The sequence below is a fragment of the Paroedura picta genome, chromosome 3 (genome assembly GCF_049243985.1).
Source record: "Paroedura picta isolate Pp20150507F chromosome 3, Ppicta_v3.0, whole genome shotgun sequence".
Lineage (NCBI taxonomy): Eukaryota > Metazoa > Chordata > Lepidosauria > Squamata > Gekkonidae > Paroedura > Paroedura picta.
In genome coordinates this window covers 70,692,955-70,715,139 of record NC_135371.1, presented here as the reverse complement: position 1 = coordinate 70,715,139, position 22,185 = coordinate 70,692,955, and the positions used below count along the sequence as shown (strand labels likewise).

Below are 22,185 nucleotides of genomic sequence, written 5' to 3'. Positions count from 1 at the left end.
ATGAAATGGTTTTAGTTCAGATTGTTTGTTATAAATTAAGAATTTGCAACACAGCTTGTTATGCAACACTGTAGCTGCACATGTATTTTGAAAACTGCTGCACAACTACTATGCAAGCTGCCATGATTCACAAATGTAGCTCTGAGATTTTGGAAATTTACAACATTTGTCTGAATTGCCAGCATCCCTACATGAATGTTTTCATTTACAGATTTGGAGGCCGTGATTGGCTGCACTTTTTAATGTTTAGAAGTGTTGTGCAAATAACTAAAACACTGTGAAGGATTAATTCTTCACAGAAACAGAGAGTCTTGAGCAGCAGGCTGCTCCATGGTTAGTATCAGTTGATTGGTTAGTATCAGTTGAGCAAAGAGAGATTTAGAACTGAATGCTAAGGAGAATTCATTCAGAATTCAGCCTTAACCGAGAACAATTTAACACAGACAGGAGAACTGGGGAAAGTTGGCGAGGTTGAATGGGTAGTTTGATGGAGACTCCCATTCAGACCAAAGAAAAGGACTAGAGCTTCTAGTGAGAGGAGAATTTCCCTACCCAGCCAAACTGGGAGTTAGCTCTGAAGAGTGTAGAGATCCCTGGCCTGGTGTGGTTAGAAACTGCCTTTAGAGATCTTAAAAACTCAACATGAGTGTTGGTATTTCAAGAAGAGGAGTTTGGGTACTGGAAAGAGTGTACCTGTCTTTTGGAAACCAGAGGGATTAGAGAATACTCAAAGAAAGTGTACTGAAGTATTTGGGGAAAACACTGAACAAAAGCCTCTCAGCATGAAGATTTTGAGTAACTGTGACCCATTCTGCATGGCAGCAGCCACACTGCAGCACTGCCAGCTTCTTACAATGAGGCAGTTAGCCCCGCAGCTTCCTGAGTCTAGATGGGGAAAGATTTTCCCTAGAGGGCCCAGTCCACCTCGAATTACTGCCTCCAAATGAGGCAGACGGGACAGAGAGGTTCCACCCTGCTTTGCAGTGGCAGGGGATGTTATTTTCATGAACACGGGATTGAGTTTACAAGGCAATTCCACCTTTGTGAGCATTTAAAAAATGCCCCAGTTGGCTCCGCACTGCTGCAAAGTGCCATGGCACCGACTGGGGCATTTTTTGTCTGCTCCGGGATGCCATAGGTGGGGGAGGAGCAGCCCCCTCTTTCCCTTTCACACAGGCCTGACTTAAGATAGGCTGTGATGGCACCTGTGGCAGGGTAGGGAATGCTGGGAGAATCCACGTTCCCTTACCATGGGGCAAACAAGGGCCTGATTTGGGCCAGGGCTAGGCCAGTGCCGATGTCATCTGCAAGCAGGGATTAGCCCTGCTGCCACACAAGCATTGGCCTAGCCTTTTTCCCTTGTGTGGAAAAGGTCTGTAAGTAGCTTAAGAAACTCTCATTAGCCTGAAACTCAAGAAACTAAAGTATAAGCATGTACTGATATTACTTCACAGTTATCTGTATTAAGTTACCTCAGCATTTTTACCCCTGATTTCACCTGAACTTTCTTCCTCTGTTGAATAAAATATTTTGTTAATTTGGAATATAAAAACTTAATGAGTGCCATCGAAGTCATATAAGTTAAAGTGGGCTCCCATTCCTTCCTTCCTGTTCCTGGGCTGAGTAAATAGCCAAAATATTATACTGTAACAGGGTGGGACAGACAGAATTTTTCAGAAAAACAGAAAACATATAACTAGGGTGGCTCCTTCACAGAAAGAAACTGAAAACGGAGGGAAAATCTTGCCACCGAGAGAGGGAAGTGGATGGGGGCCATCATAGAGACATTTGATTTCCACACACACACCACAACTGTTAGCCATTCCCATAACCATATTCCATGGATGTGGAAAAGCAATGAGGATTCTTATACCAAAACAAGCCTGTAATATAAGCATGGTCCTTGCTGCTGTACAGCTTTTAAGGTGCCCATTCTGTGCTACAATTAATTCATACTAAGTGCATGGTTGATCAGTCTGTTAAGCATGAGAAAATGTTTTCGCAAACCCGCTTCTCTTTCCAACTGTGTCCTGAAAAGGATCACTTGCAATTTTTTAAAAAAGCTAATTACAGTTTTGCATATCAATTGGCACAATAGCTTGCAGTTTTATGCATGCATGCAAGAATGACAGCAGAGTGCAACTCGTTTCAGTTCATGATGGCTTTTTAATGTTTAAACAATTTGTAAAGTATTTTGTTCTAAGACACAGTCTCCACATAGATAGAGCTTAATGGTTTCCCAAGCCAAGAAAAAAAATGTGAAGGGTTAATGTCACAAGTAGCATCACCTGACCCACTAAATGTACACAGCGCATACTTTATTTTGCCTAAATTGTTTGAACTAGCCCTGGCCAAGAAAAAGGTTTTAATTACCCTACTGGGACAGATGCTAAGCGGCAACAATAGAAGCCACACTAATGCGATCCAGGTAACACAATCCTGTTTCAAAAACACAGGCAAGGCTAATTACAGCACTGCTGAGTCAAATTTCTTATGCCACTGCAATCCACAGGAACAGGTCAAAATCAAATGTTATTCAAACCACAGTCATATCAACCTTCTGTATCAAAGTCACAACTTAAAACCAAGGGAAGAATTTTGAAAGATTAACCAGTTCACATTCAAAACATGTAGCAGCAAGGGAAGGTTTATTGTAGTCTGGTCCACAAGCTGAATTCAGCTGGATGGAAGCCTATCTCAACACAATGTTCTGAAACGCCAGTTATATCAGCTAAGGTATTATATATCCAGAGGAAGCATAATCTATTCTTTCGCAACAGAGCTTTTTCTTAGAAAGAACAAAATGCAAGACAGAACTTCTAAGATTTTATGACTTCAGATAAATGTAGCCAACAAATCTCTGAATGAGTACAGTGACACCAATGTTTCTGCAAAATTGCCATTAAGCATTTAAACATCTTTACCAATTGTGGGTCATAAACAAAAACACAAACACCACAGTACCACCTTTCATACAACATTCCTGTCCAGCACACTTTAAACACAATGTTGTTGGTTTCCTAAAGACTTTTACTTTCCTCTGTGGTTTTATAACATGTGCATGAAAAATTGTTTAAAAATATATACATAACTTGGGAATAATTTTTAAAAGCTTCCAAAATACACATTTGAAAACAGCTAAAATGCCAGCTAAAATCCTAAAGAAATGCATGTTATGAACCACATGTGTGTATATGTACACACACGCATATATATGAAATCTTCTACTATGAAATAAAACTTAACAATGCACATACTTTTTGTGCATTGCAACGAAGTCAAGACCCTGAACTTAAAGCAAACGATTTGGACAGCAAAACAAGAGGCACAGTTTGGTTGCACACAATATCTGCATGAAATCTCACCTTTGGAATTCAGTGTTTCATATCACCCCACCCTGAAACATTACTGCTTCTCTTAGCTGTTGGTAGACATTATCGGCTCTGCATGGTCACTTAACACTCATAGAGTAATGTAGCATTACAACTGTTTATCAGATGCTTCTGTATGACAGGTTTCAATAATTAAAATGTAAAAATGACTATTTGGCTACAACATTACCTAATTTGCAAGCCTGCCAAGTGCAAATTGCACAGAATAACTCTAGTGAATTTATTGTTCTATAGTGATTTATTTGGTCACGTCAGATTAGTAATTTGGATCGGTTTAGAAACCATAATAATTAAAACAGGCAAAATGAATTAATCAACTGACAATACAATCAAAATTGTTCTCAAACCAAAGACAACAAGCTGGAAGCAACCTGGGGGGGGGGGGGGTTTGCAGATCTCAATGCATAAATAAAACAAAACAAACCTTACACTTTAGATGGATTGAAACCAAGGGAACTACTGTAGCTTAAAAGTGATAATGATTCAAACATTCTTCAAAGTAAAAAGTTAAATATTTATAAGCATCCAACCACATTTCATAAATCACAAACTATTATTATTTTATATTCCTGAAGCTTCCCAGGCACAGCAGGCGAATTGAGATATGGAAAGTTGGAGAGAAAAATATCCCCTTTAGGAGCATGAATCGAGGACTACAATCTGAACATCCCACAGAGCCTCTGCTCATAGCTACAACCCATATGGTCCTAGAAGAAACAAAATCTTATAGCACAACTGTGAACAACAGTATTATGCCCATGTAGGCATATAACCCTTTGCCCATTAGCAGCACATGGCAAATATCTCATTATAATGACGTATATACAAATAAATAAACAAACCCTGAGATAAATTTAAGGAGAAGAATAGCAGCCCTTACCTGTCAATTATCACTGGATCTGAAGGAGTCTCATTTCTGTTACCACAGCTTTTCTTGTCACAACAGCGGCTACAGAGAAAAAGGAAAAGGATTTAGTGAAGCCATGACACTCTAAAAATCATAATTACAAATACAAGATCATTCACATTGCCAGCTACAGTTACCACTCAGTCCCTGCCTGGAGATCAGTTGAATATGGTAGGTCACATATGGGTTAATTGCTAGGTTTAACATCTTCCACAGCTGGCATGCAACAAAAAAAATTCACAAAAGGGATACAGAGCTGTCTCACTTTTTAGAGATAATGATGCAAGGATTTCTTGAGATTTCTTGAGTTAACTGGATTTCTTGATCGTTCAGGTTAGAACAGGATAAATAGCAAACTCCCGGGGGAACAAATCACTTCAGTACTCTACTTGTATAGTTTGTTAGAATCGGAGAATCCCAATTTTTCTTTTAAAAAATGTTTCTAAACCTCATGATTAGAACACTCAAAAACCCAGAAAGCAGGTCCAAAATTTTAGGAAAGGATTAGATACGCTTGAGGGTAGAGGAGAAGCAGGCTAAAAAAGTTCAAAGAGTTAAAAGATTTTTTTTCCTGCCATGACTCCTGCAATTCAATGGATCAAACTGGGATGAAATCAGAGAGAGGTCTCTTACAAGTTTGTGACAGAGAAATGCTTGGGTCCTACCAGAAAGCAAGTAAAAAGAATCCACAAATCATCATATGTCCCAAACTGTATTATGCATAGGTTTTTCTAGTGGATTTCTTTTCAAAGACTGGCTAAAATAGATTCAAGTGGGTAACCATGTTGGTCTGAAGCAACAGAACAAAATCTGAGTCCAGGGATACTTTCAAGACCAACAAAGTTTTATTCTGGATACTAGCAAGAAAGTCCATTGCAACCAGGAAAGCAATGAGCGCTAAGACCCAGGGGACACATCTAGATGAGGGGGTAGAGGGACTACTCATCAAGTTTGAGATGACACCAAATTGGGAGGACTGGCAAATACTCCAGAAGATAGAGACAGAGTTCAACGAGTTCTGAACACAATGGAAAAATGGGCAAATGAGAACAAGATGTAATTTAATAAAGATACGTGTAAAGGTCTACATCTGGGTAAGAAAAATGAAAAGCATGCCTACTGGATGGGGGATACGCTTCTAGGTAACACTGTGTGAACGAGACCTTGGGGTACTTGTGGATTGTAAACTAAACATGAGCAGGCAGTGTGATGCAGCGGTAAAAAAGGCGAATGCCATTTTGGGCTGTATCAACAGGGGCTTCACATCAAAATCACAAGATGTCATAGTCCCATTGTATACGGCACTGGTCAGACCACACCTGGAGTACTTTGTGCAGTTCTGGAGGCCTCACTTCAAGAAGGACGTCGATAAAATTGAAAGGGTACAGAGGAGAGCGACGAGGATGATCTGGGGCCAAGGGACCAAGCCCTATGAAGATAGGTTGAAGGACTTGGGAATGTTCAGCCTGGAGAAAAGGAGGTTGAGAGGGGACATGATAGCCCTCTTTAAGTATTTGAAAGGCTGTCACTTGGAGGAGGGCAGGATTCTGTTTCTGTTGGCTGTAGAGGAAAGGACGCGCAGTAATGTTTAAACTACAAGTACAACAATATAGGCTAGATATCAGGATATCAGGGGGGGAAATTTCACAATCAGAGTAGTTCAGCAGTGGAATAGGCTGCCTAAGGAGGTGGTGAGCTCCCCCTCACTGGCAGTCTTCAAGCAAAGGTTGGATACACACTTTTCTTGGATGCTTTAGGACAGTGGTCCCCAACCTTTTTATCATCGGAGACCACTCAACGCTTGACAATTTTACTGAGGCCCGGTGGGGGGGGGTAGTTTACTCCTCTACTCTCAACCATTGCCCTAACACTCTCTGATAGTAATGTTTAAACATCCCTTCAAAATACGATACAGATACGCCACAACAATGAACATAAGGAACATTTTATTTTCATGGAAATTTTAACTCATGACAATGACAAGTCAATGGGAAGCCTGAGCTTGTTTCTCTGCAACGAGATACTCCCATCTGGGAGTGATAGGAGACAATGACATGCGAAGTGTCATTGGGGGGGATGAAGTAAAGGGCCGAGAGGGGGGGAGAAGGCGTCCTTCAGGGCCCACCTCCAATTAGTCGAAGGACCACATGTGGTCTGTGGCCCACAGGTTGGGGATCGCTACTTTAGGATGCTTTGGGCTGATCCTGCGTTGAGCAGGGGGTTGGACTAGATGGCCTGTATGGCCCTTCCAAATCTATGTTTCTATGATTCTATGATTCTATGACACTGGCAGGCGCAGATCGGTAATCAGAGCTCCTTAAAAACAAGGGTCATTTGCAGTTTGGGGCTCGTTGGCAGTTTGTCTCTGTCTGTCTCTCTCCCTGGCAGCAGGAGCCATAGCAGGTAATCAGGGGTCGTTTGTGGTTTGGCAGGGCTCTCTGGGTCTCTCTCAGGCGTCTGAGAGCAAAGAGGCTAGCATCTAGGGAAGGAGGATGGGAGCTGGAGAGGGAGAGCCAATCAGGGTGCGACCAGCTTCACTGGCTGCACCTTGACTGGCTCTATTCCATCTCGGACAGCGAGAACACTCTCCACCCCCAGGGCTGTTTCACAGATATTAAGAGGAACAATGGATAAGGATATGTTTTTGTGTGCATGCACACTTCTTCAGATACCTGAAGAAATGTGCATGTACAAACAACTGGTGAAAAATGTACCCTACCTGAAACCTTATTAATTAAACAGAAATACTATTGTTGTGGTATCCTTAAAGCATTTACAACAAAAAGGGTACATTTCCTAGGCTATAAATGAAACTTTTTGATTCACTTAACCAAATTTTTATTCACATAATTTAGAACAATCATATACTAGAAAGGGTTCAAGTATTTATTTATTTACTAGTAAATAAGCCCGCTGTCTCCTAAAAACAGCAGGCGCTAGCAGCTATGAGACCCTTCCCGGGCCGGCTGGCAGCGTTCCCACCGCCCCCCCCCCTCGCAGGCGAGGCCGGCCATGTGTCTGATGGGTGTTCCCCAGAGGCTTGGCCGCGTGTCTGATGGGTGCGCCACTGCCTACCGGTGCTGGTGTCTGCGTAGATCTCTGGGGAGAGAGTGGGGACGGGCGGTTCGTTGGCAGTGGCGGTGCTGGGTATGCGGGTGGGCGGTGCCGGGTGGCTCTGGCACCATCCGTGTCCGCAGGGCAGCGGCTCTATCGCCGTTGGCGGCCAGCGGGCAGCGACTCTTGCGGCGGGCTTGTCCTCCGTGTAGCGGCTCTTGGCAGCGTGTGCGAGCTGTGGCCGCAGCGCCGTCCTCTTGCTGCTGGAGGTGGTAGGCGGGCGCGGCCGGTGGCCGCCGCTTATGGGCCTGGCTGTGGTTGGCGCTTTGCCGATTCGTCAGTCTGGCGGCAAGGGACCAATTGCGAGCCGTGCTGGCCTGCCAATTGGCCCCTCCGATTGTCAGTCTGGGGGAAGGGGCCTATCAGCACCCTTCCTCATCCCAGACAGGGCCCGCCCTCGGGGCCCTTACAGCTTTATTTTATCTGCTCCACTAGGAGCGGTTAAAGATTATTTAGATTTTTATCCCACCACTCTCTGAAGACTTGTGGAAGGTTATATAAAGATACAGAGATTATAAAATTATGATTTTTAATTTCTTCAGGACAATGATCAGCCGCCAGCTGCCAAATCTATCACCTTCAGTTCAGTAATGAAGAATGAGAAGGGACAGCAATGTTTTACAAGCAGGCTTTTTAGACTTATCACATTTCTACTCTGTTGAAACGAATTGCTAACCAGAATTGCTAAGCACCTCAGCACATATGGAAGTCACCACTGTGAGGGAATAGAAGGGTGTTTTGTTAATTAATTGGTTAATTATTTTTTTTAAAAAAAATATATTTTTTTTAATTAAAAAGGTGACCTGAATAAATTGAACAGCTTTGACCAGAAAAACAACTATTTTTAACAGTGGGTAAGTGCCATCTTTAAAAAGGCAACTTTCTGCCAAATTCTGAAGCACCCCTGCTGCTGTCTTTTTAGCTACAGTTTGATCTGAATCTGTTAGCAGGTGATAAGGCTGAGCTCTACATTGTTAAAAGTTTCCCATATTGATTTTTGTATACTGAACCTCTGTTAAAGAAGCAGTCTCCTAAGAATGGGTGTATTCTTTAAAACATTTCCTGTTGTGACACATGCCTGCATCACATAAAACACAAGGAACGTATGTATTTTCTTTCAAAATGATTGATTTTCTGATTCATGTATATATTTATGCAGATTTAATCAATTAAGAATGCCTGACCTACATTGTGATTCCTTTTTTTAACCTCACAACAATATTATGACTGATAATATTCTTAATATATGTTACTGAGGTGAAACTAGACCATAATAAACAGCAGACATTTGACCCCTACTGATAATTTTGCCAGCCTCCAAGTCAGAATGTGAAATTGGTATTTTACCCCATGGGAACACTTTCAGATGGTCATTTTACTAGGTTAATACTGAGGAGGAAATTCAGCTTGCCACAGAAGCAATTTGGTAAACAGGCTGTCAACCACCATAGGATCACAGAAAATGGTTCAGCCCGATTTAAACCACATTAAACCACATTCAAGAAAACATGCTTGATTTGAACATGTTTGATTTGCTACAGTCCCCCAATGGAAGCTTGCCCAGATATTCAGTCACCTGGAAAATTCTTGGCATTTTGTACCCCTATTAGTATTGTTTATTAAAAAAAAAAAAAAACTAACACCACTGGTAACTACAACTCTCAAAATGATGGACACAGTTTTCAGGAAATGCTTCAGTATATCAGTAGAAAAGAGTAAGACTCCAGTAGCACCTTAAAGACTAACAATATTTGTGCCAGGATATGAGCATTCATGAGTAACTGATCCCTTCTTCAACCTGAAGAATCTGAAGTGTCTGAAGAAGCAAACAAGTGATTCATGAAAGCTCATGTCTGCCACACATTTAGTCTTTACAGTGCTACCGGACTCTTGCTTTTTTCCACTGCTAAAAGTAAAGGTAAAGGTATCCCCTGTGCAAGCGTTTTCATGGCAGACTCAATGCCAGTGCCTTCCCCAGTCATTACTGTACTCATTTTACCGACCTCGGAAGGATGGAAGGCTGAGTCAAACTTGAGCCGGCTGCTAGAATTGAACTCCCAGCCTCATGGGCAGAGCTTCAGACTACATGTCTGCTGCCTTACCACTCTGCGCCACAAGAGGCTCCAGTTTATCCTCACAACAATACTGTGAGGTAGTGAGGACCAAACTGGACGTGCCAAAACAGCCAACGGGGCAGGGGGGTTGCTATTTTGGCACTTGAAAAGGCACAGGGGGAAGACAAGAGCACCTTAGCTTGCCACTCTGTTGCTTGCAGCATTTAAAATCACTTAAAAATGGCAGTGGCATCCTCCTGGCAGATATGACAATGCCATCACATCTAATGTAGCCCTAAGAATGAGGTGCACGCATGCTGGATGCTGAGGGTTGGCAGGTAGCAGCTGGAGGAAAGCATGAAGAGACACAATACTTGGGGCAGTGGCGGAGCCGGGGTGGAGGGGTCAGGGGCACCCAAGAGGTAGTGATGGAGGCTGGGCCATGAATGGAGCCCAGAGAAGGCAGCAGCAGCAATGCAGGGTGTAAGACCAGCTACTACTCCATCTTACCACAGGCGGCGTTAGTTGGCAGGTGCACAACACAAACCAAGGGTGAAGTGAAGCCCACCACACCATGCTGGAGGAGGAACCTCTGGGTACTCAGGAACCAGGTTTCTCCAGCTGCAGGCCTAGAGGCGGGCATAAGGTCTCTAGCGGGCACAAGGTCTCCTCACCTGGACATTGGCAACCCATTCTAGAGCATCATATTTAGTAAATATAACAACACATAATCTTAGAATGGCCCTAACATCTTTGCGGTTTGAAATGATGCCATCAGCCATGCTCTCTGGGCGATATCTCCGAATACCCACAGCCCAACACATGTGTATATGTGGAAATCCATCTGTGGAGGACCTGCCCCACTATGTTTTGGCTTGTCCCCTGTACTCCGAACACAGGGGCAAATTCCTTGCCAAATTATTACCAAACTCACACCCTATTTCTGATTTTAACAAAGTCACCTGTTATCAGATGTCGACCCCTATATCTCATATAGGGTGGCACTTTTTGCTCTGGCTGCCAGGAAGATTCGAGCTAATGCATTTTTACAGGAGCCTCCACCTTGATACACCATTTTATCCCTTTTATTGTAACTTAGTTGTCCATGTTTAGAAGAAGAAGAAGAAGAAGAAGAAGAAGAAGAAGAAGAAGAAGAAGAAGAAGAAGAAGAAGAAGAAGAAGAAGAAGAAGAAGAAGAAGAAGAAGAAGAAGAGCTGGTTCTTATATGCCGCTTTTCCCTACCCGAAAGAGGCTCAAAGCCGCTTACAGACGCCTTCCCATTCCTCTCCCCACAACAGACACCCTTGTGGGGTGGGTGAGGCTGAGAGAGCCCTGATAGTACTGCTCGGTCAGAACAGCTTTATCAGTGCCCTGGTGAGCCCAAGGTCACCCAGCTGGTTGCATGTGGGGGAGCGCAGAATCGAACCTGGCATGTCAGATTAGACGTCCGCCCTCCTAACCACTATACCAAACTGGCTTACATTTTTAGGTACACAATATTGGAGAAATATTGTTTTATTTATTTATATTTGTGCCATATTGTTTTAATTGTGTTTTGTAATGGCCTTTGGCTACATACAATAAATGTTATTGTATCGTATCATAGAGAGGGAGATCAGATTCTCATTCTCCTCTGCTCATATTTCATTTTTAATAGGAAAAATCCTGTTAGAATAATCACACATCACCTGGCCTCCTGTTATGCCTCACTGATTTCAATTAAATAAATTTAAGCATTTGCTTAGGTCTCTCATGGCTTAAAAGTGCTTTAGTTTGGCTAGATTGTGCTTGTTTATAAATATGCTCATGATCTGTTCCATGTTTATAAATAGAATCTTTTGAGATTTATTTTTTTTAAATATTTCTATCACATGAAATTATTCTTATATACCTGTTGTGTTCACAGGGATTTCATAGGGTTCCTAAGTGCCTCCCATCTAGACCAGTGGTTCAGTAACCTGGGGTCGCAAAGCTGCCAGCCCCGACATCCGCAAGCGGCGGCAGGTGGCAGGCAGTGGCGGTGGGCAGTAGTGAGCCATGGCAATGGCCATCCCCCTGCCGCCCTAACTGTTGTGTGCCTGTACACATGCGCATGCAGGCACACAACAGTCGGGGCAGAGTGGAGGCAGCCATTGCCATGGCTCCGCCACCACCGCCTGCCGCCGCTACCTGCTGCCCGCTGCTCGCCGCTGCTTGTAGATGTTGGGGCTGGCAGCTTAGGCACAGAAAATCAATCATACAGAGATTTAGTCAGCACCTGTTTGTCTTTCTGGAAGGTCAGCAACTCCCAAAGTTTTCAGTGCAGTTTACGATGGCTCTGCTTACATTGCTCTTTGCTTGTGCTTAAAACGTAAGTGTTCCAATAGTTGCTGTGTCAGAGCACTTGTTGTGCCCCTGCATGCACGCGTCAACGTGCATGCATATGCTCGCGCGCTGACCCCACCACTGCCATATTGGGTTCGCTAAGTTAGAGCACTTGAGAACCGCTTATCTAGACACAAACCAGGACTAGAACCATTTAACTTAGGCAGAGCACTGTGTCTTCAGTCTTCACAGTCTTGGGAGTGGGGACCTCTCTTTAACCCCCACTATTGGGCAGCATGGGGTCCACTGCGCCAGAATACATGACATCACAGAGAACCAAAGCTAGGATCTCAGCGGAGTCCAGACCAGGGCCTACTCTGCACATGTTCAATAATGCACTTTCAATGCACTTTAGACTTAGGTCCATTCCGCACGACTTCAATGTTGCAAAAGGCTTGCAAATTGTAAATGCTACTAATTTGCAGTTCTGCATGACGTCGTACACAATATGCCACACTCCTGAAACAGTCCCGCAAAAAGCGATTCATTGTAGCGCTTAAAGGGAAATCGAGAAAAGTGGATTCACCCTCCGAAAAGCTCTACACTCTTGCAAACAATCTGCAACACTAGCGAAAAAGACCTGTGCGTTCCCATTGTTGCGGTTCCAGCAAAGTCTCTCCCCCTGGCTCTCTCCTCCGAACTTCCTGCGAAGCGATCGCCTTTTTTTTTTTCTCAGAGCGAGCAGAAAGCAACAAACCGGCGAGCCTTCATTGACCCAGCGAGGCTTCTCTGGCTACAGTCCCTCCACCGAAGTGCTTTAAAGCTCCCCTAAGTCACTAAGCACAACACAGCCCCATTTGCAAGTTCCCTTTATTTTTGTCTGAAAATCGCACCCATGCGGGGGGGGGGTTCTTTTCACTCGGGGGAGCGTGGTAATGATGACTCGCCAGCTCACACGCCAGCTAGATGGGTCTCTACGTTAGGAGGAATCAAGGCATATTCGTTGCAACGTGTGTTTTTCTTTTTTTTTTAAACCCTGTTCTTAAAGGGAAAGGGGCTTTTCGGGAGCATGATAACAGCCGCCCATTGGCTGTTCGTTTGATTGATGGCCAGGGGCGGGACAAAGCACAGAAAAAATTGCTTCCTTTCTAGCAATTTTTGCAAGACCAGAAACCTGTGGGAAACGATTGAAACGCTACTGGATTCCACTACAAAGGCAGGTATGTGAAACGCCAAGATTGCACTTTTAATAATAGCGTTTCCACTTTCAGGAACCAATTGGCAACATTGGTCCTTGTGCGGAATGGGCCTTAGATATTTCTGTTCTGCACAGGAAAATCCAGCTACAAAAGCACTTTGAAAGTGCACTATCTAATGTGTGCAGAATGGGCCCAGGACTGTTTGTTGCAGTCCATAAGAACTAAAGATAGGAAAAATAAGCCAAATTCTAATGAAGAACAAGCCAACAATCAGAACCACTCCAACACTATGGGACTTTGCTTCTTTATATTATCCTCTTGATATGTAAGCAAAAAGAGACAAAAAGATGTGGCCGCCTTATTCTACATGTGCTCCTTGAGAGCAGGTCTTTCCAAAGAGCAACAGTAAAAAAATAAGTGACCCTCACAGTTCAACAGTTTGGACCTTGCAACTGATCTGTGGGCTGAAGACTAGTGGCCTAAGAGTATAGTATTTAGATATATGCTTATCTTGAATTATTTGCCATTATAAATCTTTGTTGGTCTTAAAGGTAGTACTGGACTTTGATTTTATTGTGCTACTTCAGACCTACACGGCTACTCATTTGAATCTATTTGCCTTTATGAAAGTGGCCAGTCTTGAAGTCATGGCAGAAGTGCAAAAGCACCTTTGAGATATTAAAACCTAATCCTTGTCCTCTTCAGCAATGTAACTAAATGTAAGCTGACAAGCTCCAGCTCCACTGTTTTGTTTTTCTCAAACGCATACCAACTCTTTCCTGTTTGAGACTATAGCACTCAGGGAGAACTGTCTATAGCTTCTCCCTCCCCCAGCTGTTTTGGTGCTCTTAAACCATCTTATGATGCCATTATTTGGTCTCTTGTCAACACTGCATTAACCAATAGCAGCTCCACGGGGTGATTTCAGGATTAAAAAACAGCCAGGGTGGTGGGCACAGCCATCGTGTGTGATACGAAGTCCTAATGCTGTTCCTCCTCCACAAGTGTTTTGTGATGTGGAAAACCCACATTTCCTGACAAAAAAATAACCATTAAAAGGATCTCTTACTCGTTGGTCTAGGACTATGTTTTGCTATTTGAGTATTACAATAAGCAAAGGACATATGTTTTGATCAATTATTTGGTAATATGACTGACAAAGAATAAATATAATCATTGCGGTAGGCATGTCTTCATCGTTTCTATCATCAGCAAAAGAATGATCTCAGCAAGATACTTAGAAATCCCTTGAAAACAAATACATCAGCACCTGACATCTTACAACCACCCTGCTATTACCCATCCCTGTTCAAGGAGGGTGTCTTCTGTACATCTGAGTTCTTTGTCTCTGCCACTTCTGCATTCTGCAGATATAAAGTTTTGGTGACATAGAATCATAGAATCATAGAGTTGGAAGGGGCCATACAGGCCATCTAGTCCAACCCCCTGCTCAATGCAGGATTAGCCCTAAGCATCCTAAAGCATCCAAGAAAAGTGTGTATCCAACCTTTGCTTGAAGACTGCCAGTGAGGGGGAGCACTTAGGCAGCCTATTCCACTGCTGAACTACTCTGTGAAAATTTTTTCCTGATATCTAGCCTATATCGTTGTACTTGTAGTTTAAACCCATTACTGCATGTCCTTTCCACTTATCTTTATTAAATTGCATCTTGTTCTCATTTGCCCATTTTGCCACTGTGTTCAGATCTCGTTGAACTCTGTCTCTATCTTCTGGAGTATTTGCCAGTCCTCCCAATTTGGTGTCATCTGCAAACTTGATGAGTAGTCCTTCCACCCCCTCATCAAGATCATTAATAAATATGTTAAAAAGTACCGGACCGAGCACCGAGCCATGAGGTACCCCGCTACTCACCTCTCTCCAGTCTGATGAAACACCATTGACAACAACTCTTTGTGTGCGGTTCTCTAACCAATTCCCTATCCACCTAACTATCTGAAAATCCAGATTGCACTCCTTCAATTTATCCATCAGAACATCATGGGGAACCTTATCAAAAGCTTTACTAAAATCCAAGTAAACGACATCAACCGAATTTCCACGATCCAGCAAACCTGTCAATTGGTCAAAAAAGGAAACCAGGTTGGTCTGACAGGACCTGTTGGAGACAAATCCATGCTGACTTCCTTGGATCACCAAATTGTCCTCCAGATGTTTGCAGATCACTCCCTTTAATATCTGCTCCATTATCTTCCCCACAACAGAGGTCAGACTCACTGGTCTGTAGTTTCCCGGGTCATCTTCCTCCCTTTTTTGAAGATCGGAATAACGTTTGCTCTCTTCCAGTCCTCCGGGACATCTCCAGTCCTTAAAGAGGTCCCGAAGATGATGGACAAGGGTTGTGCAAGTTCTCTGGAAAGTTCTTTGAGCACTCTCAGGTGCATTTTATCTGGCCAAGGGGATTTGAACTCATCCAGTGCAGCTAAATTCCTCTCAACAACCTCTCTGTCCATGTCAACCTGCCACCCAGACACTATCTCTTGGCTACTGCCATCTCTAGATGTGCCTAAACCCTTTGACCTGTGGGTAAAATAGGCGCTGAGCCTTTCTGCTTTCTCTGCAACCTCCGTTAGAATTTGTCCATCTGCACCCAACAGTGGGCCTATTGCCTCCTTTACTTTACGTTTGCTCCTCACATAACTGAAAAATCTTTTCTTGTTACAGTGGGCTTCCCTGGCCAATATTAGCTCCCTCTCAGCTTTGGCCTTTCTGATGATTGATCTGCAGTTCCCAGTAATCTGTAGGTACTCTTCTTTATAGTTCTGTCCTTCCCTCCATTTCCTGAACATTTCCATTTTCTTTCTTAGTTACTCTTGAAGTTCTCTGTTCATACAAATAGGCTTCTTAGAGCTCCTGCAATGTTTTCGTCTTTCTGGGATAGTCATTGATTGAGCATGCATTAGCTCTTGTTTGAGTAGCACCCACCCTTCACATGCTGCCTTCCCTTCCAGCATTCTCGTCCATGGTATGGCACTCATAAAGTCAAAGTTTTATTTTGCCATTAGCCTTGATCGAAGGCGCTGCCCAAAGTTGCTTGGGAATTAAATATCTAAAACAAGCTATTTTGAAACACAGGGCCTTCACTATTTCATGTCCAGAATGAAGAAATTTCATCTTAGAAAAAGAAAGATTTCTTTTGCACCATATGGCTAATGATAGTGCATAGCAATTAGCTGGGTTGATTAATGGGGAATAGAGTCTAATTTTATGCTTAAAACTGAGGCTGCATTTGAACCCCTGGTGCTAATTCAGCACATCCCAACTTCCACTTACAAAAGACAAGAAAGCAAGTGGGGAAAAAGTAAGAACAGTCCTTCACCAAAACAAACAACCCAGTCTTAAAGAGAATTTCAGTTTGAATGCATGCTATCAAGCCAATTTGATCACAGCTTTGTGCAATTAGATCATGCAACTTGATAAATCAACAGCATCTTTTATGTTTCTATTGGGATCTGGGAACATCTAGTTCTGTATATATTTATTTATTTATTTATTTATTTTTAAAATATGCCTTTGCCTTCTTTTTTCAAGCAAACTCTGCCTGTGAGGGTTTGGGAAACTAGAATATCTATTGCATACTAAGAATATAAACTTAGTATGCCAACAAAATTGGCATGGAATAATGTTTTCATGACAAGGTCTGTTGGCAACAGAGGAATTTGTTGACATGAGTATTTGCTGGCTAAGATTCCAGTCTTGTTACAGCTTTAAAAATGGTTGTATATCTGAAATAAATATGTAGCTCTGTTTTAAAAAGAACAAAATAACATGCTGGTCATAAATACAAGTTTTGTCTGTGTTAAAATGACAACTGCCATCTGCTCACACTGAAAGCAAAGGAAATGTCATTGCTATTTTGACGAAAACATAGCTGTTCCCTGATATGGATGTGACTCAAAGTTGTATCCATATCAGCCTAGTATCACTAAGCAAATAATGGCAAATAGTTTTAAGATCCTCCGACTGATGTGTATGTTTACCTACTTTCTCGGAATTGTATCTATTACATGTATTTTGAATAGGGTTGCCAACTCCCCCCCCAATAAAAACCCAGATCCTCTGGATCTTTGAGATTTGCATAACTTGGAGAAAGGTTTTTCCAGCATGGTGGAAAATTTACCTGTTCCTCAGGTTGTAGGAATATAGAGTTTCTGTCAGTGGGAGTGGGATAAAAATAAAAGAGGTCAGTTTCTTGGTTTGAGAATCCTAGGTTTCAAGAAAGGAATGCATTGCTCCATAACTGATCCCCAGGTACACACCACAGTACTATTCATGGTTATCATCTCAAAAATCTTTCTCTATACCCAGTCTCATCAGATCTCAGAAGCTAATTAGGGTCAGCCCTGGCAAGTATTTAGATGGGAGCTCCCCAAGGAGTATAAGGACATGGAAGCAGGCAATGACAAGTCTCTTGCTTTGAAAACTCCATGGGGTCACCACAAGTTGACTGCAACTCAATAGGCATTTCCACCATGGCTCCAATCCCTCAAATATGGAAAAAAGACTCACTGGCTCTATCTAAACTGCTGGGTTACAGCCCATTAATACGAGTCTACTGAAAATGAGCTTCTGTGATTTAGACTTGCTGAGGGAAGCCTGACCCATTCCAGTATCTTTTGCAGAGGTATGAATTACAACCATCACTGATTGAAGCTATGACTTAATATTTGCCTACTGATGCTCAAACAGTTGTTTAAAAAGGCAGCATTAGGGGAAGGTTGCAGTACAGGCAACCTTCTTATGATCTTTCATGGAATCCAGATCAAAATGTAACTCTACGTAAGAAAACCTGCAATCTATTTCAAAATAGCTGTAGTACAGCAGTTGTTTCTATGCCCTGCCACATTGAAAGAAGCCAGCCACAGTAGGAGGAGGCATATGGAAAGATTTCTAAACAAATCTTCTATAGAGGAGCCAATGATCCCTTGTCCAAGTCTAAGAAACGGATGGAAATTTGCTACCATGAATGGTGTCAATGAAAGCAAGAAGTCATAGTAAGCTTAAGCAAGTCCTTGTGGCATCCAGGCCCTCTATCTGCATTACAGACATCATCACCTTGACCTTCCCTGGCTCCTACTTCCTCCACAAGCACTCTGACATCTCACTGCCAAGGGAGTGCACAAACTGCAAGGACAATCTCTTGTATGTTTCAGTCCACTGGCAGTAGTCATATGGTCTATATTGGGACTTTGCTGCAGATATCGTACTAGATAGTTAATCCTCCACCAAGGGCTGCAATTTAGATGCTATTGTTTTTGATGCCATGCCATTTTCTCTGTCCATAAAAGCAGGGATAGTCAACCTGTGGTCCTCCAGATTTCCGTGGACTACAATTCCCATGAGCCCCTGCCAGCAAACGAGAATTGTAGTCCATGGACATCTGGAGGACCACAGGTTGACTACCCCTGCATTAAAGGTTGGATGTCTAAATGAAAACTGCTCATAGATTGTTTAGAATTACGCTCTAATAAATAAAGAAAATGGGTGTGAGGAGTGCAACTTTGTTGCTAATTACACCCATAAAACCATGTTATTTTAGGCTCATTGGAGGCAGTTACCCAAAATAGATTTGAATCAACCTAATTTTTAAGAAAGAATTTCATTTTCTTTTCGCTAAAAAGTGACAGGCTCCTTCTTACCTGCACATTATTTCATGAGTGAGCAGAACTCTGCACATTTCGGGGTTCTTGTCCTGTCCTTCGTATACTATCGCCTAGGGAAAAAAAGACAGGGGGATGTAGATAGAGATATTTTAGCAGCAAAGTGAACATGCTTAAAGAATATGATCCCCAACACAGTCCATGAATGCATCAGCATAACTACATGGCAAGACAGTTGGCTTTGCTTAAATAAACAGCCTCTGCAGAAATTGCCTTGAGATTTGTTGACAGAGAGCAACAGAAGCTGAGAAGAGAGCACTTCGCTTTCATCGTTCTTCAGTTTTAACCGAAGCATATGCACATCTTCTGAGCAATGCACTACTTTAGTAGTCAAGACAACCACAATGTTCTTTTCAATCCAGAATAAAATATAAATTAAAAATGTGTAAAATTAATAAAAAACAGGAGGGTTCAAAACTCAATGGTCCCTATTCATAAAAAGAAAAAGTTAACGTATTTTTAATTTAAAAAGCATGGCTGGGCACTTAACTTGCTCTCACATGAGTACAGAACCTGATCCCAAAGTGCGGTATAAAATGCAACATAGGTAACTGTGCTACATGTTAAAGGAGAGTAAATTCATATAAATGCCAATAAACAATTCATAGAAGACAAGAGGCAGGACAGACACTTTAATATCCAAACTGTTATCTGGTATTCTTTGTTAATGACATTTACTTCATGTTACATTTTTAAGCATTCACCTAAGGATGGCAACATATGCCATGGTGGCAAAATGCACACTGGACAGCTGACAGAGGGGAGATACTTGAAGAAGAGAAATTCACCTTTCTTCTACCTGCCAGTTCTCTCCAGTTACACCTTCCAAGTCAGGGTCCTTTCCAGTCTAGCTAAGGGGTGGAAGTGGCCATTCTGATGTGGCCTTTTCTCTGTCGCCTTGAGATCAGTTGTAATCTCAGGAGGTGTCCAAGTTGGCAAGCCTCTGAAGAGTTGTAGGAAGAATCAGCAGACAGGAAAAAGCTTAAGCTGTATCTTCCTGTCTTTTGTTCTCACTGAAGACACCCTTGCGTCCAAAGTAGTAGCATTAGTAGAAAAACATGGGTGTGGAATTCCACCCTAAATTTATGTAAGTACTAGCAGATAAGCCCGTTATATGCGTGAAATTACAGTACAGAAAAAGAAAGGTTCACAGTGAACAATCAACAGAAGAGAAAGAGAACCTTTCTAAGGCAAAGTGTTTGTAATAATATATACAATGAGTAAATACAATTTCTTTTACATCTTTTATATATCAGAAGGAACAACCATAACGTCTTCTAGATCAATTACATTTTCAATGGCTTCATCAGTGGTTGAACTCATGAGAGGCAAGTGGAGGATGGCGGAGGCAGCTCTTGGGGAGCAGGTGGAGGACATGGCCATGTTTTCCTCCCTGTTCTTGCATGCTGATGTTTTGTGCTTGACGGTGTTGCTACCACGTTATTGCTGGGCCCTTGCGATCCACTGCAGGGCATAGGGAGCGGGCAGAGGCCGCAGCGATGCCCCTCCCCTGCCTTGTAACTTGGAGGTGGCACTCTCCCAACACACTGCATGTTTTCCAATCGTCCCCGTGCACTGGTGAGGGGCGTAGTGAGCAGGTAGAGGCTGCGGCCAATCCTCTCCCCTACCCTGGGACTTGATGTTTGCATAGTCCTATGTCATGGCTTTTGTTCTGAGCAGCCCCGAATTGCAGGGCTTTGGGAACGGGTGGAGGTGGGGGCAAAGCCCCTCCCCTCCTCTCAGACTTGATATGGCGCTCTCCGATTTTGCAGTGTCTTTCCTGATCGTCCCTGCAGCCTGGCGCAGGGCTCAGTGAGCAGGTGGAGGCCATGGTCATTCCCCACCTTCCCCGTGAGTTGGTTTTTGTGTTCTCCTGTGTTGTGCCTTTGGCTCTGATCAGCCCCGCAGCCATTCCCCCCTCCACCAGGTTTGTAGCGTCTGCCTTCTCTGAGCCACACTTGTTTTAGCATCCTTGTGGCCGGGCTTTGGGAGTGGGGGAGCATCCCCCTCTCTCCCACCCTCCAGGTGAATAGCGTTTCCACAGTTTGGCTTCTGATTTGGCCTCGTGTTCTGCAGGGTGCGGCGGGGCTTTGGAAGTGGATGGAGGCTACGGCTGTTCTCGCCCCTGCCCTTTTACTGGATTCTCACAGTTCTCGGCAGCCATGGTCCTGGTAGCTGTCTGTGGCAGTGTGCGAGTGGCGTCTGAGTTAAGGAGCGAGCCACCGGTGAGGGAGGGTTAGAGCTTTAGGGGCTTTGCTGGCCACACCCTGACTGGCCCTATTCCAACTCGGACACCTCGGACATGTTCCACTACCACTCCCGGCCGGTTTCACAAATATTAAGAGGAACCATGGAAAAGGATGTCACTTAAGATGTTTTAAGATGTTTTAAGTGACAGCCAACATCATATAGCGGTTAGAAAACTGTACTAAGACCTGGTCCAAATAACCACTAAGCATCAGGAAGAGCTGCGAGGAGGAAGTATTATCTGACACAGGAGCTGACTGCTAGCTCAAACCTCTGCTGAGTAGGCCTTTGTGGTATAAAAGACCGTTGCTTACCAGAGGAGGCAGAACTTGGGGCCATTCCGCACTCGTTCAAAATTGCACAATGGTTGCAAATTGAAATTGCTACTGATTTGCTGTTATGCACAATGTCGTTGACAATCTGCAACACTCCTGAAACCAATCCGCAAAAAGCGCTTCATTGTAGCACTTTCAGGGAAATCCCAAAAAGTGGATTCACCCTCCGGAAAGCGCTACACTCTTGCAACCAATCTGCAACACTAGCGGGAAAGTTCTGTGCGTTACCATTGTTGCGTTTTCTGCAAAGTCCCTCCCCCTGGCTCTCTCCTCTGATCTTCTGGCGAAGCGATCGCCTTTTTTTTTTTCTCAGAGCGAGCGGAGATCAATGCACCAGCGAGCCTTCGTTTACCCAGCGAGGCTTCCCTGGCTGCAGTCCCTCCCCAGAGCTGTTTTAAGTCACCAAGCACCAAGCAACACACAGCCCCGTTTGCTGGTTTATTTTCCCTTTATTTTTCACTCTATTTTCAGCCAAAAATCGCGTCCGTGTGGGGGGGGGTATTTTTTTTCACTCGGGGAGAGCGTGGCAACGATGAAACGGCAGCTCAAACACCACCCACTAGCTAGATGGGTCTCTCTGTTGCAACGTGTTTTGTTTTGTTTTTTAAACCTTCCTTAAAGGGAAAGGGGCTTTTCGGGAGCATGATAACGGCCACCCATTGGCTGCTTGACAGCCAAGGGCGGGACAAAGCTCGGCAATATCGCTTCCTGGCTAGCGATTTTTGCCGAGACCGGAAACCTGTGGGAAACGATAGAAACGCAACTGGATTCCACTACAAAGGCAGGTATGCATAATGATGAATTCCATTATTTAAAATGGCGTTTTTTCCTTCCGCAACCAATTTGCTACATAGATCCTGGTGCGGAATGGCCCTTGGATGGGCTGGGAGAAGAAGGAAGTATTATCTCAGGAGCTGACTCAGGAGCTAACTCCTAGCTCTGCCCTCTGCTGAGT

The 22,185-nt window shown here is 43.4% G+C and overlaps 1 protein-coding gene across 7 annotated transcripts in view; it reads right to left on the bottom strand.

Annotated features, from left to right (window-relative positions):
* EBF1 (EBF transcription factor 1) overlaps positions 1-22,185 on the bottom strand; it is a 793,629-nt gene that overhangs the window by 747,099 nt on the left and 24,345 nt on the right. For all 7 annotated transcript variants that reach the window (XM_077326387.1, XM_077326391.1, XM_077326392.1 and 4 more), the window contains exons 5-6: positions 18,628-18,701; positions 4,273-4,341 (exon numbers count right to left, since the gene is read on the bottom strand). In XM_077326387.1, the coding sequence (XP_077182502.1) occupies positions 4,273-4,341; positions 18,628-18,701 (143 nt within the window). The remainder of the gene's footprint in view (positions 1-4,272; positions 4,342-18,627; positions 18,702-22,185) is intronic.